Genomic DNA, 17175 nt, shown 5'->3' with positions numbered 1-17175 from the left:
CTGAGCCATTGTTCCAGCCCCAAGTTTATTTTTTTCAAGTTTCTTTTTCTGATTAGCATATATTGTACAAAACAATGAATTTCACTATGACTTTTTCATACATGTATATAATATATTTTGGTCATAGTCATCTTTTCATATGATAGAAATTATATAGAAAAATGGATTTCATTATAAAATTTGGCTTGTTTTGTTTTTGTTTTTGAGACAGAGTCTCATATACCACAGGCTGGGCTCCAGCTTACTGTGTAGCCTGAGGATGATTTTTGAACTTCTGATTGTCCTGCCGCAACCTAATTACAAGCATGTGCCACCACTCCCAGGTTATGTGGTTCTGGGGTTAACCAGGGCTTCATGTATTCTAGACAGGCACCTGTCAACTGAGCTACATCTCCAGCCCTCGTTACAGCATTTTCAGACATGTTTGTAGTATGCTTTGATCATCTTCACCTAATTCTAAAGGCCGGTTTCTTCTTTAGTGTACGTAGGTATTTTGCCTGCATGTGTATCTATGCACTACATGCCATTTTAGTGCCCAGGAAGCCAGAAAGGGCCACCAGATGTCCTGGAACTGGAGTTATAGATGGTTGTGAGGTACCGTATGAGTGCTTGGTATTGAATCCAGGTCTCCTGCAAGAGCAGCCAGTGTTCTTTACTGCTGAGCCATCTCTCTAGACCTGAGGATTAGTGTCTTAGTTTACAAAGAGCACTTATGAGTGAGCAAGAAAAAAAGCTGAGTAACATGATGACAAAAGGAAAAAATCAATAGCAAGAAACTTTAAGTTCAAATGGACATTTCCTGTCTTATCACCTTGAAGTTCTATGTCTGAGTATCTTTCCAGCAGTGGCTGTTTGCTGTGGCTCTTCCTCCTTTTGATGGCATTTCTTCTCCCATGTGTTCTTTCTTCAAAAAATACCTCATGTTGGTTTCTGACTTATTCTGCCCCATCCTACCGCAACCTGTAGAAGAACTACAATCACTAAGTTTTTCATGTTCTCTTTTCCTAAAGTAAGCACAAAACTCTTTTGAGGTTTCCAAGTGTGTTTATTGCTTACAAAAAAGGAAAAACAGATGGTGAGCCAAAGGTTTTCTTTTAGCCTCTGCCTACTCTATTTTAAATATAGATCTTCTAAGAAGAAATTAAAAACTTCACACTATGGTAGGACCTCATTTACATAAAAGAGTTGTGGGACAGTTCTGGGGCTTCCTTTTCCAGTTTCTCCCAAGAATTAAAAGTAACAGGTGTCTCTTGGGCTGGGAGAAAAGTAGACTAAAGCACTATGATCCTGGATGGGTGGATTCCTGATGCCAGTGATGGATATGTCTATCTCCTCTTCTTTGATAGTATTCCATCAGTAAAAAAAAGCCTTCCTGTCTCTTTTCCAACCATGCCTGTGGAGGTCCAGGTAAAGGACATTTGATTTTTGAATACATGTGGTACCAGCTGGGCGATGGTGGCACACACCTTTATCCCAGCACTCGGGGGGTAGAAGCAGGAGGATCTCTGGGAGTTCTAGGCCAGCTTGGTCTACAGAGTGATTCCAGGACAGCCAGGGCTGAAACAGAAAAACCCTGTCTTGAAAAACAAAATAAACAAAAAAAATGAGGGATCAACAAATAGGTCTTTGAATATAATAATTTTTTGTTTCTACTTTTTTTTTTTATTTTTGAAACAGGGTGTTGCTATTTAGCCATTACATTTGAATTTTAATTCTCTGGATTCAGCCTCTTGAGTGCTGGAATTACAGGTGTGCAGCAACATATCTGGCTTAAAGTCAACTTTGATATTGTTCTGCCATTATTCTCCACTTTTTAAAAAATAAGATACTTCCATGTATCTTTTGGGGGGTTTCCTTGGGGGGATGCTATTTTCATGCATGTATGCATGTGTACCACATATATGCCTGGTGCAAGTTGAGGCCAGAATGGCATCAGAGTCCTTGGAACTGAGTTGTGTTTGTGAGCCTTGATGTCAGTGTTGGGAATGGAACTCAGGTAAGTGCTTTTAACCTCTGAGCCACTTCTTCAGCCACTTATTCTCTACTTCTGAAAAAAAAAATTTTTTTTTTTACTTTTTTTTTTTTTTACTTTTTTATATGATTGTTTTGTCTGTATGTCTGTAAGTGTACCATGTGTATGCCTGTGCCTTCAAAGGCCAGGAGACATCAGATCCTCTGGGACTAGAGTTTTAGACAGTTGTAAACTGCCATGTGGGTACTGGAAATTGGACTTGGGATCCATGAAGGCTCAGCCAGTGATCAGGAGCCACTGAACTATCATTCCAGTCCCTTATTCTCCACTTTTAATTGGTTCAATTGTTTTTTATTTGGTTTGGTTTTGTGACAGGCCTCAAATTCACCATGTACCTAAGGTTGGCCCTGATCCTTCCCTGTCCGCTGCCTTCAAGTGGGATTACAGGTGTGGACCACTATGCATGCTCATTTTGGATGTTTTGCTTCTACTGTGTTAGGGATATGATGATATAATAAACAAACCGAAAACCATTTATTACCTTATGCTAGGTTTGATGCCAGCTTGTGCTAATTTGAAAGAGCATGTCTGAAAAGACCAGATCAAACAAAACAGAAAAGGTGTTGGGTGACGATGGAGTAAAAAATTAGTGGTCCTGGCCTGGGAACACAGATTTAGGTTACCCCAGATTCCATGTTCTGATATAGTAACAGAATAAAGAATATTTCAGATACATTGGTGGAAGCATGAGTTATAGAAAATGGTGGAAGGTGAGTTATAGAAAAATGAGGCAGGTGAAGGAAGTCGGAAGAACCTCTGCTATGTGTCTCAGATGCTATCTGCCAGCTTTGTGGAAGACTGGTACATTAATAAATTCCAAGGATATTAGGTCAGACACAAAAGTGAGTTATTATGAGGACTAAAGATAGTCCAAAATAAATTATAATTAGATTCTGAACCTATAAGGTTCTAGCCTTTCCATAATCATTGAAGCTCTTATCAGTTAATCAGACTTCGTAGAATATTTAATATGGGTGCAACTTCTTTTGGGAAACTTAATTTAGTATGCTAACTAAACACTCTTAACACTGACCTATACACTCTATTTTCAGGTGTTTTATAGCTGGCTGCATGTACCCCAGGATAGTATGAAGGGGTGCCAAAATAGAATCATTAACTTACTTTAAACATTCTGAAATTGTGTGTGTGTGTGTGTGTGTGAACTTTGTGGATGACAGTATCATATTATAATGTGGCAAGCTGGACACATCTGATTGTGACAGACATTTCATTGACTGAACATATTTCATTTATTCTTTCCTCTCTTTTTTTCTCTTGAAGTTCATGCTGTCATAATGAAAGAAGAACTTATTTTGCTGTGAGTCTCAAGTCACATTACAAGTCATCTACTTACCTTGGACAAACATTTAAAAGCCTTAATTTGTTCTTTGAATTAAATATGACTTGTTTCACTGACATCAATTAAGGTGACAAGTAAGTTGAATGGCAGTTAGTAGGTAATTTCATAAACAGACTGGACAAACTAAATTTTAGTATCTCTTCTAGTATCTCTATTTTTTAAAAAATGTTGGAACTGGGCATCCCAACACTTGAGAAGCGGAGGCAGAAGGGCCATCAGGAGAGATGTGTAACCATGCGGATCTGAATTCAGATTCCAGCATCATTGAACAAACAAGGTTTGGTCTTGGAAACACCTGTAATCCCTGCACTGTGGAGGAACAGAAACAGGACGATTATTAGAGCTTCTTGATGCCAGCCTAGCTAAAAACATACAAGCTGCAGGTTTAGGGAGAGACCCCTTTTCTTTCAAAGGAGTAGAGAGAAAAGAGATGAAGGAGGGGGTACTTGATGGCCTCCTTTGGCCTCTGTTCATGTTGGGACACACACACAAGAAAAGTTGTTAGGACTTAATTGTATGTTTTTTTCAATACTTATTGATATTGTGAATAAGAGTTTAACAATTACCAGCCAGGTGATGGTGCACACCTCTAATCTCAGCACTGTCAAGGCAAAGGCAGGCAGATCTCTGAGTTGGCAGCCAGCCTGGTCTAAAGTGAGTTCCAGGATAGCCAGGACTACACAGAAAAAACCCTGTTTTGGAATAAAGAAAAAAGAAAAGATGACGAATTTAACAATTACCTATGGTAATTTTTCAAATAGCTTTCTTTTCTCTCTTCTCTCTCTCTCTCTCTCTCTCTCTCTCTGTCTCTCACTCTCGCTCTGGTAATGGTGATGTTTTTTTGAGACAAGGTCTAACTATATAGTTCTTTCTGATCTGGAACTCAGTAAATCAGTCTGGCCTCAAATTCCCAGTGATCTTTCTGTTTCTGCCTCCTGAGTTTTCGGATTAAAGGATATTAGTACTACCTCCTTTTTCCTTTGTAATTGTTGAGTCCTCTGCATTTACTACTTCCCCCATTTCATTAAAATCTTGGCCTATCACTTTAAGGACATTTTACATTCCTGTTTAAGATCTCACTAATATTTTAAACACAAGATTTTGTTGTTTTTATTTTGGCCTCTCCTGGTCATTCCCATTTTATATGCTTAGAACATGGCATGGTTGGCAGTCTTCTCTTGAAAAGTTCAAGACTATGTTCTGAAATCATGTAGACCCATAGGATTGTGAATGTATATGTCAAAGTCAAATCTTCTTCAGTCTCTCTGTCTTATTCTTATCCTCTGGTCTTGGTAGTTAAACCAAGGAACTTGTACATGGTGAATGCAGCCCTACCACTGAGCTACAGCCCTAGTTTCTTTGCCTTCTGAATTTTACAGCTTTGTTGAAACTAAAACAAAGGTTTCTTTTATCTTCTCTTTATGTTTATTGATGTGTTGGGAGGATACACCACAGTCCCTGTCTGGAGGTCAGAGGACAACCTGCTTCTCCCTCCATTATGTGTTAAGAGAATGGAATGCAAATTGTCAGGTCACTGGGCTCAGTGGGAAGTGTCTTTACCTGCTGAACCATCTTTCAGGCCCCTTGAGAAAAGATAAATTATTTGTTCATGAAATTTTCTGGTGAATTTGTCACAGTGAATCTTTCTTACATAAGAGAACACCTAATTCTTTTAAGAGAAAACATCATTTGGGTTGGCAAGAAGGCTCAGCAGGTAAAGGTGCTTGTCACTAAGCCTGACAACATGAATTCAATTCCTAGGATCCAAATGGTGGAAGGAGAGGATGGACTCTGCCCAGTTGTCTTCTGACTTCCACAAGTATGCCATGGCACATGTGTGCACATACAGATACAAACACAAAATAAATAAGTGTGAAAACATGTAAAAACAATAAAAATGACAGACGTAGTGGCTTATACCTCTAATCCCAGCATGCAGTAAGCAGAGGCAAAAGGATCTTTGTGAATTTAAGGCCAGTCTGGGTCTACATAGAGGGCTCCAGGCAAGCTAAGGCTATATAGTAAGGCCCTGTTCTCAAGAAGAATAATATTTTTTAAAAATATTGATAGCCATGAATGGCACTTTCAGATTGCTGTAAAATTGAAAGTTTTATCTTTAGAATACAGGTATTACTAAATATCAGCACTTTAAAACTGAGACTCAGACATCTTGAGAAATACCATATAAAAATAGCTAGAATAGTCTAAAGCAGAAATTAGTAAGTTTTCTTGTAAAGAACCCTAGTGGGCTGGAGAGTTGGCTCAGCACTTAAGAGCACTGTCTGCTCTTCTAGACATCCTGAGTTCAATTCCCAGCACACAGATGGTGGTTCGCAACCATCTATAAAGAGATCTGGTGCCCTCTTCTGGTAGGAAGGTATACATGCAGATAGAGCACTTACCTACAATTAATTCATTAATTAATTAAAGACCAAAAAAAAAAGAACCAAGTTAATGGGGTTGGAGAAATAGCTCAGGGGTTAAGAGCACTGGCTGCTCTTCCAGAGGACCTGGTTCAGTTCTCAGCACCCATGTGGTAGCTTACAACCATCTGTGACTCCCGTTCCAATAAATCTAATGCTCTCTTCTGGCCTCCTCTGGCTTCTTTAGGCACCAGGCATACATGTACATTTAGGCAAAACACCCATACACATAAAATAAAATAATAAATAATTATTAAACATTCTTAATAATCATTTTAGGCCTTACGTTTCTGTTAGAGAAAGTAAACTATGCCATTGTAGTACAAGAAAAAAATATGTAGAATATACTGAAGTATAGCCAAAGAATATATAAACAATGTGAGTTAAAAAAAAATCCAACTTTTTCTTAGAAAAATAGACAGTGAACTGTAATTTGCCAGTCGACTTCAGTTTTAAAAGTATATGTAGGAAATAGGCAGCAGAGCCAGCTCAGCAGTTCAGAACACATTCAACTCTTGTGGAGGATCTCTGTTGGAGTCTCTGCATGCAAGTCGGGGCTCACAACTTACCTGTAATCCCAGCTCCATGGGATCTAGCACTATTCTCTAGTGTCTTTGTGCACACGTGCGTGGTACATACGTATATAGATATATACACATAAGTAAATAAAATAAATACATCTTTTGAAATTTATTTTTATTTTGTTTTTTATATAACTTTAATTATTAAGAATGGTTTATTGAGTACACTGCAGTAGGCCATTGGACTAGACAGAAATTAGAATAATGCCTGCATCCAAAATTACTTTTTAAAATACACTGTTACAGAGGATGGAAATCATTTAGAACAATACAATGAGCAAACCTCTATGGTGTGTCTTAGTTTTCACTAAGTGATAAATTCGGAAGACAACTCAACCTTAAGCATCAACTATCACATATACTCTCAGAGATGCTAACACTGCTGTTTTGCAGTGATCATTTTGAAAACTGATTTTATCATTAATTAAAAAGTCTTTTTGGTTTTCTTTCTTTTTTTTAAGACAGGGTTTGTTTGTGTAGCCCTGGCTATCCTAGACTCTTTGTAGCCCAGACTGGCCTTGAACTCACAGAGATCTGCCTGCCTCTGCCTCCCAAGTGTGGGGATTAGGGGGGCTGTGCCACCACATCTGGCCTAATTAAAAACATTTTAATATGTTATTAACACATTTGGTAGCATAAACTTAGAATGTATTCTTAGGGGAGTATTGAATAAATTGATGATTTAAAGATTTCCTGATTGAACAGAAAATAATGACTAATAAATTTTTAATTATGTTTTTCTATCATTGATATGATAGAAATTTTTCTGTCTGATAGGAATTTCTGTCTGAAGTTTTGGGGTAGGGGGTCAGAGGGTTCAAGATAAGGTTTCTCTGTGTAGTCCTGACTGTCCTGGAGCTTGCGCTGTAGACCAGGCCTCAGAGACCCCCTGCCTTCCAAGTGCTGGGATCCAAGGCTTGTACCACCACTGCCCAGCTCCATCCTGAAATATTTTTAAGACTTTAAGAAAACTATATGTGTGTGTGAATGTACCAGCATATATGTATATATACTATGTATGTGCCTGGTGCCATCAGAGTCCTAAAGAAGGTGTCTAATCTCCTAGAAATAGAGTTACAAACAATTGTGAGCCACCACGTATGTGTTAGTCCTCCTAATTGCTGAGGCATCTCTCCAGTCTCCTGAATATTTTTCTTCTGTGAATATAACAGAGTGGCTGTAGATGTTAATTAAAATACTTAGTTATGGCCATGGTATGTGTAGTTCATCATTCAACTCATGTGAATACTTATTTTAGGCCAGCAAGGTAGTCAAGTCAGTGGGTAAAGGCGCTTGCTATGATCCTACCAACCTCAGTTTGCAGTATCCCAGAAGCTTCTTACCTTCTCTCAACCTCTTTCTTTACCTATAGGAATGACCATAATCTTGATTTTTTTTTCATGTAGTTCCTCTTTTTTTAAATTTATTTTTTCTTTATTAATTATACTTTATTCACTTTGTATCCCCCACCCCCACCCCGTGGTTCCCTTCCTCCTCCCATCCCAATCGCTCCCTTCCTCCACCCTCTGCATGCATGCCCCTCCCCAAGTCCACTGATAGGGGAGGACTTCTTTTCCTTCCTTCTGGTCCTAGTCAATTAGGTCTTATCAGGAGTGGCTGCATTGTCTTCTTCTGTGGCCTGGTAATGCTGCTTCCCCATCAGGGGGAGATAATTAAAGAGCAGGCCAATCAGTTCATGTCAGAGACAGTCCCTATTCCTATTGCAATGGAACCCACTTGGATACTGAACTGCCATGGGCTACATCTGTGTGGGGGTCTTAGGTTATCTCCATGCATAGTCCTTGGTTGGAATAGCAGTCTCAGGAAAGACCCCTGTGCTCAGATTTTTTGGTTCTGTTGCTCTCCTTGTGGAGTTCCTGTCCTCTCCAGATCTTACTGTTTCCTACTTCTTTCCTAAGATTCCCTGCACTCTGCCCAAAGGTTGCCCATAAGTCTCAGCATCTACTTTGATAGTCTGCAGGGCAGAGCTTTTCAGAGGTCCTCTGTGTCAGGCTCCTGACTTGTTCCCTCTTTTCTCCTCCTTCTGATGTCCAGCCTCTTTGCCTTTCTGGATAGGAATTGAGCATTTTAGCAAGAGTCCTCCCTCTTAATTAGTTTCTTTAGGTGTATAGATTTTAGGAGGTTTATCCTATATTATATGTCTATATGAGTGAGTATATACCGTGTGCATCTTTCTGCTTCTGGGATAGCTTACTCAGGATGATCTTTTCCAGATCCCACCTTTTACCTGCAAATTTCATGATTTCCTTGTTTTTTATTGTTGAGTAATATGCCATTGTGTAGATATACCACAATTTGTGCCTCCATTCCTCCATTATTGTTGAGTAATATTCCATTGTGTAGATATACCACAATTTGTGCCTCCATTCCCAGAGGGGCACCTGGGCTGTTTCCAGCTTCTGGCTATTCCAAATAAGGCTGCTACAAACATGGTTGAGCAAATGTTCTTATTGTGTACTTGAGAATCTTTTGGATATATGCCTAGGAATGGTATAGCTGGATCTTGAGGAAGTGCTATTCCTAGTTGTCTGAGAAAGCGCCAGATTGCTTTCCAGAGTGGTTGTACAAGTTTACATTCCCACCAGCAGTAGAGGAGGGTTCCCCTTTCTCCACAACCTCTCCAGCATGTGTTGTCTCTTGAGTTTTTGATCATAATCTTGATTTTTGTTGTTAGGTTTTCGTTTAATCATTTTTTTTGAGACAAGGTCTTATGTTTTATGTAGCATGGGCTGGCCTCACACTGTATAGCCAAAGATGGCCTTGGACTTCGGATTCTCCTACCTCTATCTCCCAGATGCTAGGATTATAGGTATGCATTACTATGCCTGTCTTTTTTTTTTTTTTTTTTTTTCTGACAAGATCCCTCTGCGTAGCCTAAGCTGTCAGCTTCCTGAGTGTTGGAATTACAGGTTTACATTTTCTTATTTTTTTATAGTTTTGTTACCTACATATGTACCTCTAAATAAAAGCTTGTTTTTTACCCATTTAAAAAAATTTATTTTTAGATAAAATCATACAGGTGAATTCTTTAGCACTTTGATACTGTATTTATTTTAACCATTCAAAATATGGCCAAGGTACATTGAAATTACAGATATGAAGCTTTGTTTCATCTTGCTTTCCAGAAAATGATTTCATTAATGACTTGTTACATGCTTGGTGCCCCTTTATGCTCTTTAACTGGATTTTCTACCATTCTGGACACTGTGACAGGGTCTCAGAGCAATGATGTTCAATGATAAAAGGAGCAACATGACTTTGCAGACTTCTCAATATTCCTGTATGATTCTCTATCACCTTATAAACGTTATAGTGACAGGGCTGGCTTTGTAGTACTTTTTTGTTATTTTATTTGCTTTTTAACATTCCTTTAAAATTATTTCGGTAGGTGTGTATATGAGATGTAAGTGAGGGTTCATGTGTGCCTTGGTGTGTATCTGTATCACAGTGTGAAAGTCAGAGGACAACTATTAGGAGCCTGTTCTCTCCTCTCATCTTTAGCTCCTGGGATCAAGCTCACTTGCTAAACACTGTCAGCTGCTAAATTATTTTGTCCACCCTTATTTGCATTTTTTGAGAAAGAGTCATACTCTATAACTCAAGCTGACTTAAAACTCATGACCATCCTTCTACTAAGTACTGGGAATATAGGCATGAGCCATATGCCTAGGTGGCTTTGTTATATAAGCATGGATGTTAATGTATTTATATAGTAGTTTTGTGTGTCTGTGTTCACACATACATAAGTGTGTGCTTGATTTTGACTACGGGAAACAATTCAATCATCAAAAATAGTTTTATAGAAATAATACTTTGTTTTTTTCAGGTGAAACTTCCACCAATGATGGAAATCATAACTGCGGAGCAGCTGATGGAATATTTAGGTCAGTGCGGAAGACTAGGTGATTTTGTATGTTTTTCAAAAATTAAATGAAGTTTTCAAAGCTGTTATTTTACTGGCGCTACTATATAATCTATTTTAAAATTATAGTTCTGAATCTGCTAATTAAAAATTTTACCACTATGTTACTATTCTTGGCTGTTACAACATTCTTCTGACCATCATTAGAATCCAGAACTATAAATAAGACTGGGAAAAATCCAGACACTAGCACAATTTACTGATTAATCTCAGTAAATTGCAGAATGAAAGATGATACAGAATTTTTGGCATTGTATGAGGAAAATACCTTTTTTAAATTTTTTCAGCTTGAATTAAAGTTGAAGGAGTTGGATTGGAGGTGTAGCTTAGTGGCAGAGTACTTCCCTGGCATGAGTAAGGTCCTAGGTTTAATCAGTAGAGCTGAAAACAACAACAACAACAACAACAACATACAAACCATACATACACACCAAAACAAACAGAAGATTCAAGGAGGTGATAGGAGATATGGCTAGCAAAGGATAATTTGTGGATCTGTGTCAATGTATAGTGTATTTCTTCTGAAACATAGTACAATATATAATCACTTCTTGTTGAAAGAAGCAATGTATTGAATTGCATTCTTTCCTGAGCTTCTTATCTTAAAACAGACTAGTAGGAGGGCTGGATAGCAGTTATGAGCACTAGCTCCTCTTCCAGAGGACCCCTGTTCAGTTCCTAGTACCAATGGTGTGTTTGCAACTCCAGTTTTAAGGGATCCTACGTTGTCTTCTACCTTCCATTGCCACCAGGCTTGTATATTGTACATGTACATACATATAGACACACTCATACACATATAATAAAAAATAAATATTTTAAAAAGTATAGTAATTCAGCCTATAGACTGTCTAATCATATTGAACTTGTCTAGAGAGAAGTAATTATACATTGTACTAAGCCTTTTGCAATTTGGCAGCTAACTTACATATTTATGTTATAACCAAATAAAGTATCTTTCCTCATATCTTTTTAGTATTTTTAGCGGTTAAATTTTTATTTAAAAAATACTGTCAGTCAAGGGCTAGGGAGATGTCTTAGTTGGTAAAGTGCCTATGCACATGCATGAAGACCAGACTGGACCCCAGTAGTCCTGTAGAAGTTGAATGCGGCAGCTCGTATCTATGCTGTGTGCAAGGTGGAAGCAAGAAAATCCTTGCTGCTTCTTGGTCAGCCATTTGGCCACCTGGTGAGCTCCAAATTCAGTGAGAGATCTTGTCTCAAAAAGTAAGGTGGCAGCTGGAGAGATGGGGTGGTGGCTAAGGGCATTGTGTTGCCGTTGCGGAGGGCGCAGAGTTCAGTTCCCACACCTATAGCAAGTGCCTCACAGCTGTCTACAACTCCACCTTCAGAGCTTCAACACCTCTGGCCTCTCACCTGTACTCACATGCACATGCCCCATACAGACACCAAACATACATGATTAAAAATAAATCCTAGCCGGGTGGTGGCACACACCTTTAATCCCAGCACTTGCGAGGTAGAGGCAGGCAAATCTCTGAGTTTGAGACCAGCCTAGTCTAGAGAGCAATTTCCAGGATAGCTAAGATTACACAGAGAGATCCTGTGTCACAAGACAAACAAACAAATATAGGGTAGTGATTGAGGAATATACCACATATCAAAGTCTGGCCTCCACATGTATACACACACATATATGTATACCCCCCCCACAAACACATACACATAATATTGAAGGCCACATTTGATGTTATGATGGTATATAACAGTAATCCCAAAACTTGGTAAGCGGAGGCATGAGTTTGAGGCCAGCATAGGCTAAAAAGCAAGACTAGATAGATAGATAGATAGATAGATAGATAGATAGATAGATAGATAGATAGATGATGGATGGAGAAAGGGGGAGCTTAAGTAATTGGAATTGGGGCTTTTAGAAAGTATATATATATGTATATTTCTTTTTTAATTTTATTTATTTTTTTGTATTAATTACAGTTTATTCACTTTGTAGCCCAGCTGTAGCCCCCTTCTTCATTCCCTCCCAATCCTCCCTCCCTTCTTCATCTCCTTCATGCCCCTCTTCAAGTATGTGGATAGGAGAAGTCCTCCTCCCCTTCCATCTGACTCTAGCCCATCAGGTCTCATCAGGACTTCCTGCATTGTCTTCCTCTGTGGCCTGGTAAAGCTGCTCCCCCATCAGGTGTAGTTGATCAAAGAGCCAGCAACTGAGTTCATGTCAGAGACAGTCCCTGTTCCCCTTACTAGGAAACCCACTTGGATACTGAGTATATTTTAGTAATCCATGATTACTAACTAGGGACCTCATAGTTAAAAGTAAATTACTCTGAATACTTAGATATATACAGGTAAAGGCTAGATTAGTGGATTTTAAGTAGCTAGGGTGATGCCGAGGAGAATATAAAGTGGGCAGAGAAATGGTAGATGGGATCAGAGTCCTTGCATTCAGATCAGGTAGGGCCCAACTGGCTGTTGTAAAGACTGACTTTTTGCTGTGAATGAGCTGTGACTTCAAGGAAGACACTAGACCCAGGACTGACATCTAGATTTCACAAAAAATGTTATAGCTATTACAACACAGTAGCATATTGTCATAGCTGAATGTTTCTCTTTAAAAAAAATACAATTCCAGAAACTAGAAAGACGGCTCAGTGGTTAAGAATAATATTGCTCTTCCAGGGGAATGAGTTGGGTTCCTAAAACTCATGTCAGTTAGCTCATAACCTCGTCTAACTCCAAAAGATCCAATACCTTCTCCTAAAATCCATGGGTACTTATACACATGGCAAATACTCACACTAACACATACATATGCATATAAATAAAAATAAAAAATGAATCTTTTTTTTTTTACTTAATTTAAGCTGGGCATGGTGGCACATGCCTTTAATCCCAGCACTCTGGAGAAGAGGTAGGTGGATCTCTGAGTTCAAGGCCAGCCTAATCTACAACAAGCTCCAGGACAGCCAAGGCTACACAAAGAAACCCTGTCTTGAAAAATAAAGGGCTTAAAGGAAGAAGTGGCATTCATAGCTGAAAAGCAGTCTACCAGAACAAAGGCAAATCTTCACAGCTGTGTGGGTTCAGCACCCAGCTCTCGATGATGGGCAAAAGTATTACTATAAAAACCAGGACAACCATATAGCATCACAATGCTATGCAAAAATGCTTCACGTCCAGAGCACAACAGGTTACAAAATGTGGCATTTTATCACAGGAAGGGGGGCAGGGTGGGGATCCATTCAGTCTCATCATCTGTCATAGGTCTAGTGTGCTTAGCTGTTTTACCACTAGTTATTACAAGATAAAGTTGGGAATCTATTCCATCCAAACAATTCACAACAGTGTTGCTCCAGTTAAACCTAGTAACAAGCACCAGTCTTCCATTGTCTCTTTCCAGCTTCTTCTACCTCATGGGTTACTAGGCTTGTCTCTGAGTTCTTAGGTGCTTTGGCTGTGTTCCTAAAATGGGCTCAGTGATTCTCCAGCCTTGGCCCGCCGCATCCTCGCAAGATAGGCATCTTCACAGTACCAGCATGACAGTGTTTAAGATTTCTTTTACCTCTCTTTTTATTCTTTTATCAGTAAATGTATTTACTTAGGAGGTGTTTGGAGGTATCATCGCTGGTCATCAATGTGGCTGCACTACATAAATATTAACATAGTATTTCACTTAGGACATCTTGGTATGTTAACTTAGCTAGTCAAACCCTCACAGAGTAGGACATATCACAGAGAATTTTAATAGAGAAAAAGAAAAAACATGAAGAAGAAATAGCTAGAGCTGAAGATGTGGCTCAGCAGGTAAATGTTCTTGCTGTGTAAGTCTGATGATCTGAGTTTAATCCTCAGAACCCACAGAAGAGAATCAATTTCTGAAAATTGGTCTCTAGCCTCTAGCCTCTGGCTACATGAGTCCTGTGGCATGTACACACACACACACACACACACACACACACACACACACTTATTAGTAAGAGGAAAGAAAAATCTGCATCCAAGGTAGCCATGGCCTTTCATGAGTGAAAGGACTTCACAACTAAGAACAGTAAAAAGTAATTCAGTATTGTAGAAAGAGAGGGAAAGGCAAGTAGGAGTAAAGTGAACAGAGTCCATGTAAAATTATCTACGTAGAGTCAGTCCTGTCACAACAAGTGGCTTAACATCCTAATCTAGTTGGGTTTTCTCCTCTTGAGATCACTCCAGTTCACTGGTGGAGCTAGAGATATTGTACTGTAAATTTGTGTGTGCACGGGCATATGCATGGTACAGTGACAGTGTATAGGTCAAAAAGGGTTCCATGGATCAAACCTAAGTCATAAGGTTTGTAGGGAAAAGTGCTTTTACCTGCTGAGCCATAGTGCCAGCCTAGGAGAGTATAATACTTCTGAGTTAAAAATGTGCAAACAGTAATAGGATTATAGAAGGAAAACATTAATTGTTTTCCTAACATCTAGGAGAGATACCTCAAAGAATGGAAATTTTGTGTGGTTTTGTCTATGTATACATGTACAAGGGACGCTTGAGTATATGCTGGAAGATAAACTCAGATATCATACATTCCTCAAGCACTGTCCTTTTTTGTTTGCTTTTGGGACTGAATCTTTCACTGGCTTCAAGCTTGCCAGGTAGGCTAGGCTAGCCAGTAAGGCTCAAAACTCCCCATCACTGTCTCCACAGTGCTGGGATAGCAAGCATGCACATAAGCTATTTCTTTATTTACTTAATTGATTTTGAGATAGAATCTTGCTATGTAAGCCAAGCTGTCCTCTAACTCAAAAATCTTTGGCCTCCAAATGCTAAGATTACAGGTATGCATTATCATACCTAACAAAGATGGGAATTTTAGTTGGTAAAGGTTAGAGGAAAAGCGAGTGAGTTTTGTTTTGAAAATCTCCTCTCCAGGTAGGAAGGGGCCAAACACATTGACTTGTTCAAGTATTTGGCATCGAGAAAGGAGCATAGCATGTTCAGATGCCTAGGAAGTGTTAAGAAGTTTAATAAACTAGGGTGGGAACAAGCAAAGTGAGGTGGTACATTCCTAGGCTCCCTAGGATATGCAGTTAGACCTGGCTTCAAAAAACAAGGAGGTAAAAATACAGAGTCAGCAAATTAAAACACCTTCTGCCAAGCCTGATGATCTGAATTTGAACCTTTGACCCCACATGGTTGAAGGAGAGAACTGACACATGCAAATTGTCCTTTAACCTCTATATATTATCCCCCAGATAAATAAATGTTGTTTTTTTTTAAGATCTTTCACAAGCCAGGATATGTTATGACTGAAACCATCCCCAATTGTAAGAGAATGAGGCAAGTATCGTATAGTAATGAAAACAGTTAGGGTTTTGAAAATTATCTTGTGAATACAAATAAACTACAAAACATTTTAATTTCGATCACAGTTATCTATGCATCTTTTTTTGTTGTTTTGGTTTAGTTTTGGTGTTTCAAGACAGGGTTTCTCTGTGAAGTCCTGGCTGTCCTGGAGCTCACTCTGTAGAGCAGGCTGGCCTCAAACTCAGAGATCTGCCTGTCTCTGCTTCCTAAGTGCTGGTTCTAAAGGCATGTGCCACCACTACCTGGTGTCACTTTATTTTTAAAAATTTATGTGTATGAGTGTCTTGCCTGCTGCATGTATGTAAATGTACCTTGTATGTGCCTGGTGTAGGCAGAGGATAGAAGAAGGCATCAGATCCCCTGGAACTGGAATTACGGATGGTTGTATTAACTATGTGGGGGCCGGGACTTGAACCTAGGTCCTCTGGAAGAACAGCCAGTGCTCCTAACCTCTAAGCCACCTCTCCAGTCCCAACTATGTAGTTTTTTCCCCCATGCTCTTCTGGGATAAACTAACTACTTTCTAGATTCTATCTTTGGCCTAATATAAATATTGGAGGTTTGTGTCTTGATTTTTAGCTTCTTAGTAGCAGGTTCTGATTGAGGACTTTCTTTGAAATTCTTTCTTTGTATACTGATATTTCTGAGGCTGGGAATTCTTACCATTCTTCTCCCCTCCAGGTTGGCGTATGTAACAGTATATGCTTCCAAAAGCATCAATTTCATCCTTCGTCTAATTTAAAATCTCAAAGGGCTGGGATATAACTCAGTGGTAAGCCATTGTCTAGCAAGTATGAGGTACTAGGCCTTACCCTCCACACTAGAAAAAGTAAATAAACATACACATCAATACTATATGCATCTTTTTATACATATATACATACGTAGAGTTTTCTATAGGCAACCACACATTGTATGACTTAGGATTTTTTATAATCTTGTTAGTTATCAATCATATTTCCTACTAAAACAAATTTGAGCTATTTGTCTTTTAAAATAACCCATTAAAAAACACACTTATTATCTCAGCTATTTCACAGGGGCTTTATGGTCAGGAAGCACTCTGTTATTGCCCAGCTGCAGTTCCAACCGTTTTTCCCTTCACAGCACTTGCTCACCTATCATTTCAGGACTCAGCATCTATGCCAGGTGGCTTACTTGTCACTCTAGACCTGACACCATCTTCTGGCCTTTGCTGGCACCCGTGCTCACATACAAATATACATACAACATTTAATTTTAAGTGTGTGTGTGTCCCAAGAACCCTGTGAAAAAAACTGGCGAGGTAGTAGTGTTTGTCTACTAGTTCTTAGGAAACAAAAACAGGAAGCTCCCTGGGGCTCACTGGCCAGCTATCATAGCCTAATGGGTCCATGCTGGACCCCAGTGAGGAGCCCTGTCTCAAAAGTCAAGGGAGAGGGCTCACAAGGATCAACAGCAGAGACTGACCTCTGACCTCCACATACACATGTGTGCACACAGGAAAGAAATACAATGGACAGACTGGTATATAAAGA

At 39.1% G+C, this 17175-nt stretch overlaps 1 protein-coding gene across 1 annotated transcript in view; it reads left to right on the top strand.

Annotated features, from left to right (window-relative positions):
* Mindy2 (MINDY lysine 48 deubiquitinase 2) overlaps nt 1-17175 on the top strand; it is a 57237-nt gene that overhangs the window by 3594 nt on the left and 36468 nt on the right. Inside the window, exon 2 of the mRNA XM_055598078.1 lies at nt 10244-10301. Coding sequence (XP_055454053.1) covers nt 10244-10301 — 58 coding nt within the window. The remainder of the gene's footprint in view (nt 1-10243; nt 10302-17175) is intronic.

Source organism: Psammomys obesus, unplaced genomic scaffold (assembly GCF_907164565.1).
Source record: "Psammomys obesus unplaced genomic scaffold, mPsaObe1.curated_primary_1811, whole genome shotgun sequence".
NCBI lineage: Eukaryota > Metazoa > Chordata > Mammalia > Rodentia > Muridae > Psammomys > Psammomys obesus.
The sequence above is the reverse complement of the archived record's forward strand: the minus strand, read 5'-3'. Positions and strand labels throughout refer to the sequence as shown.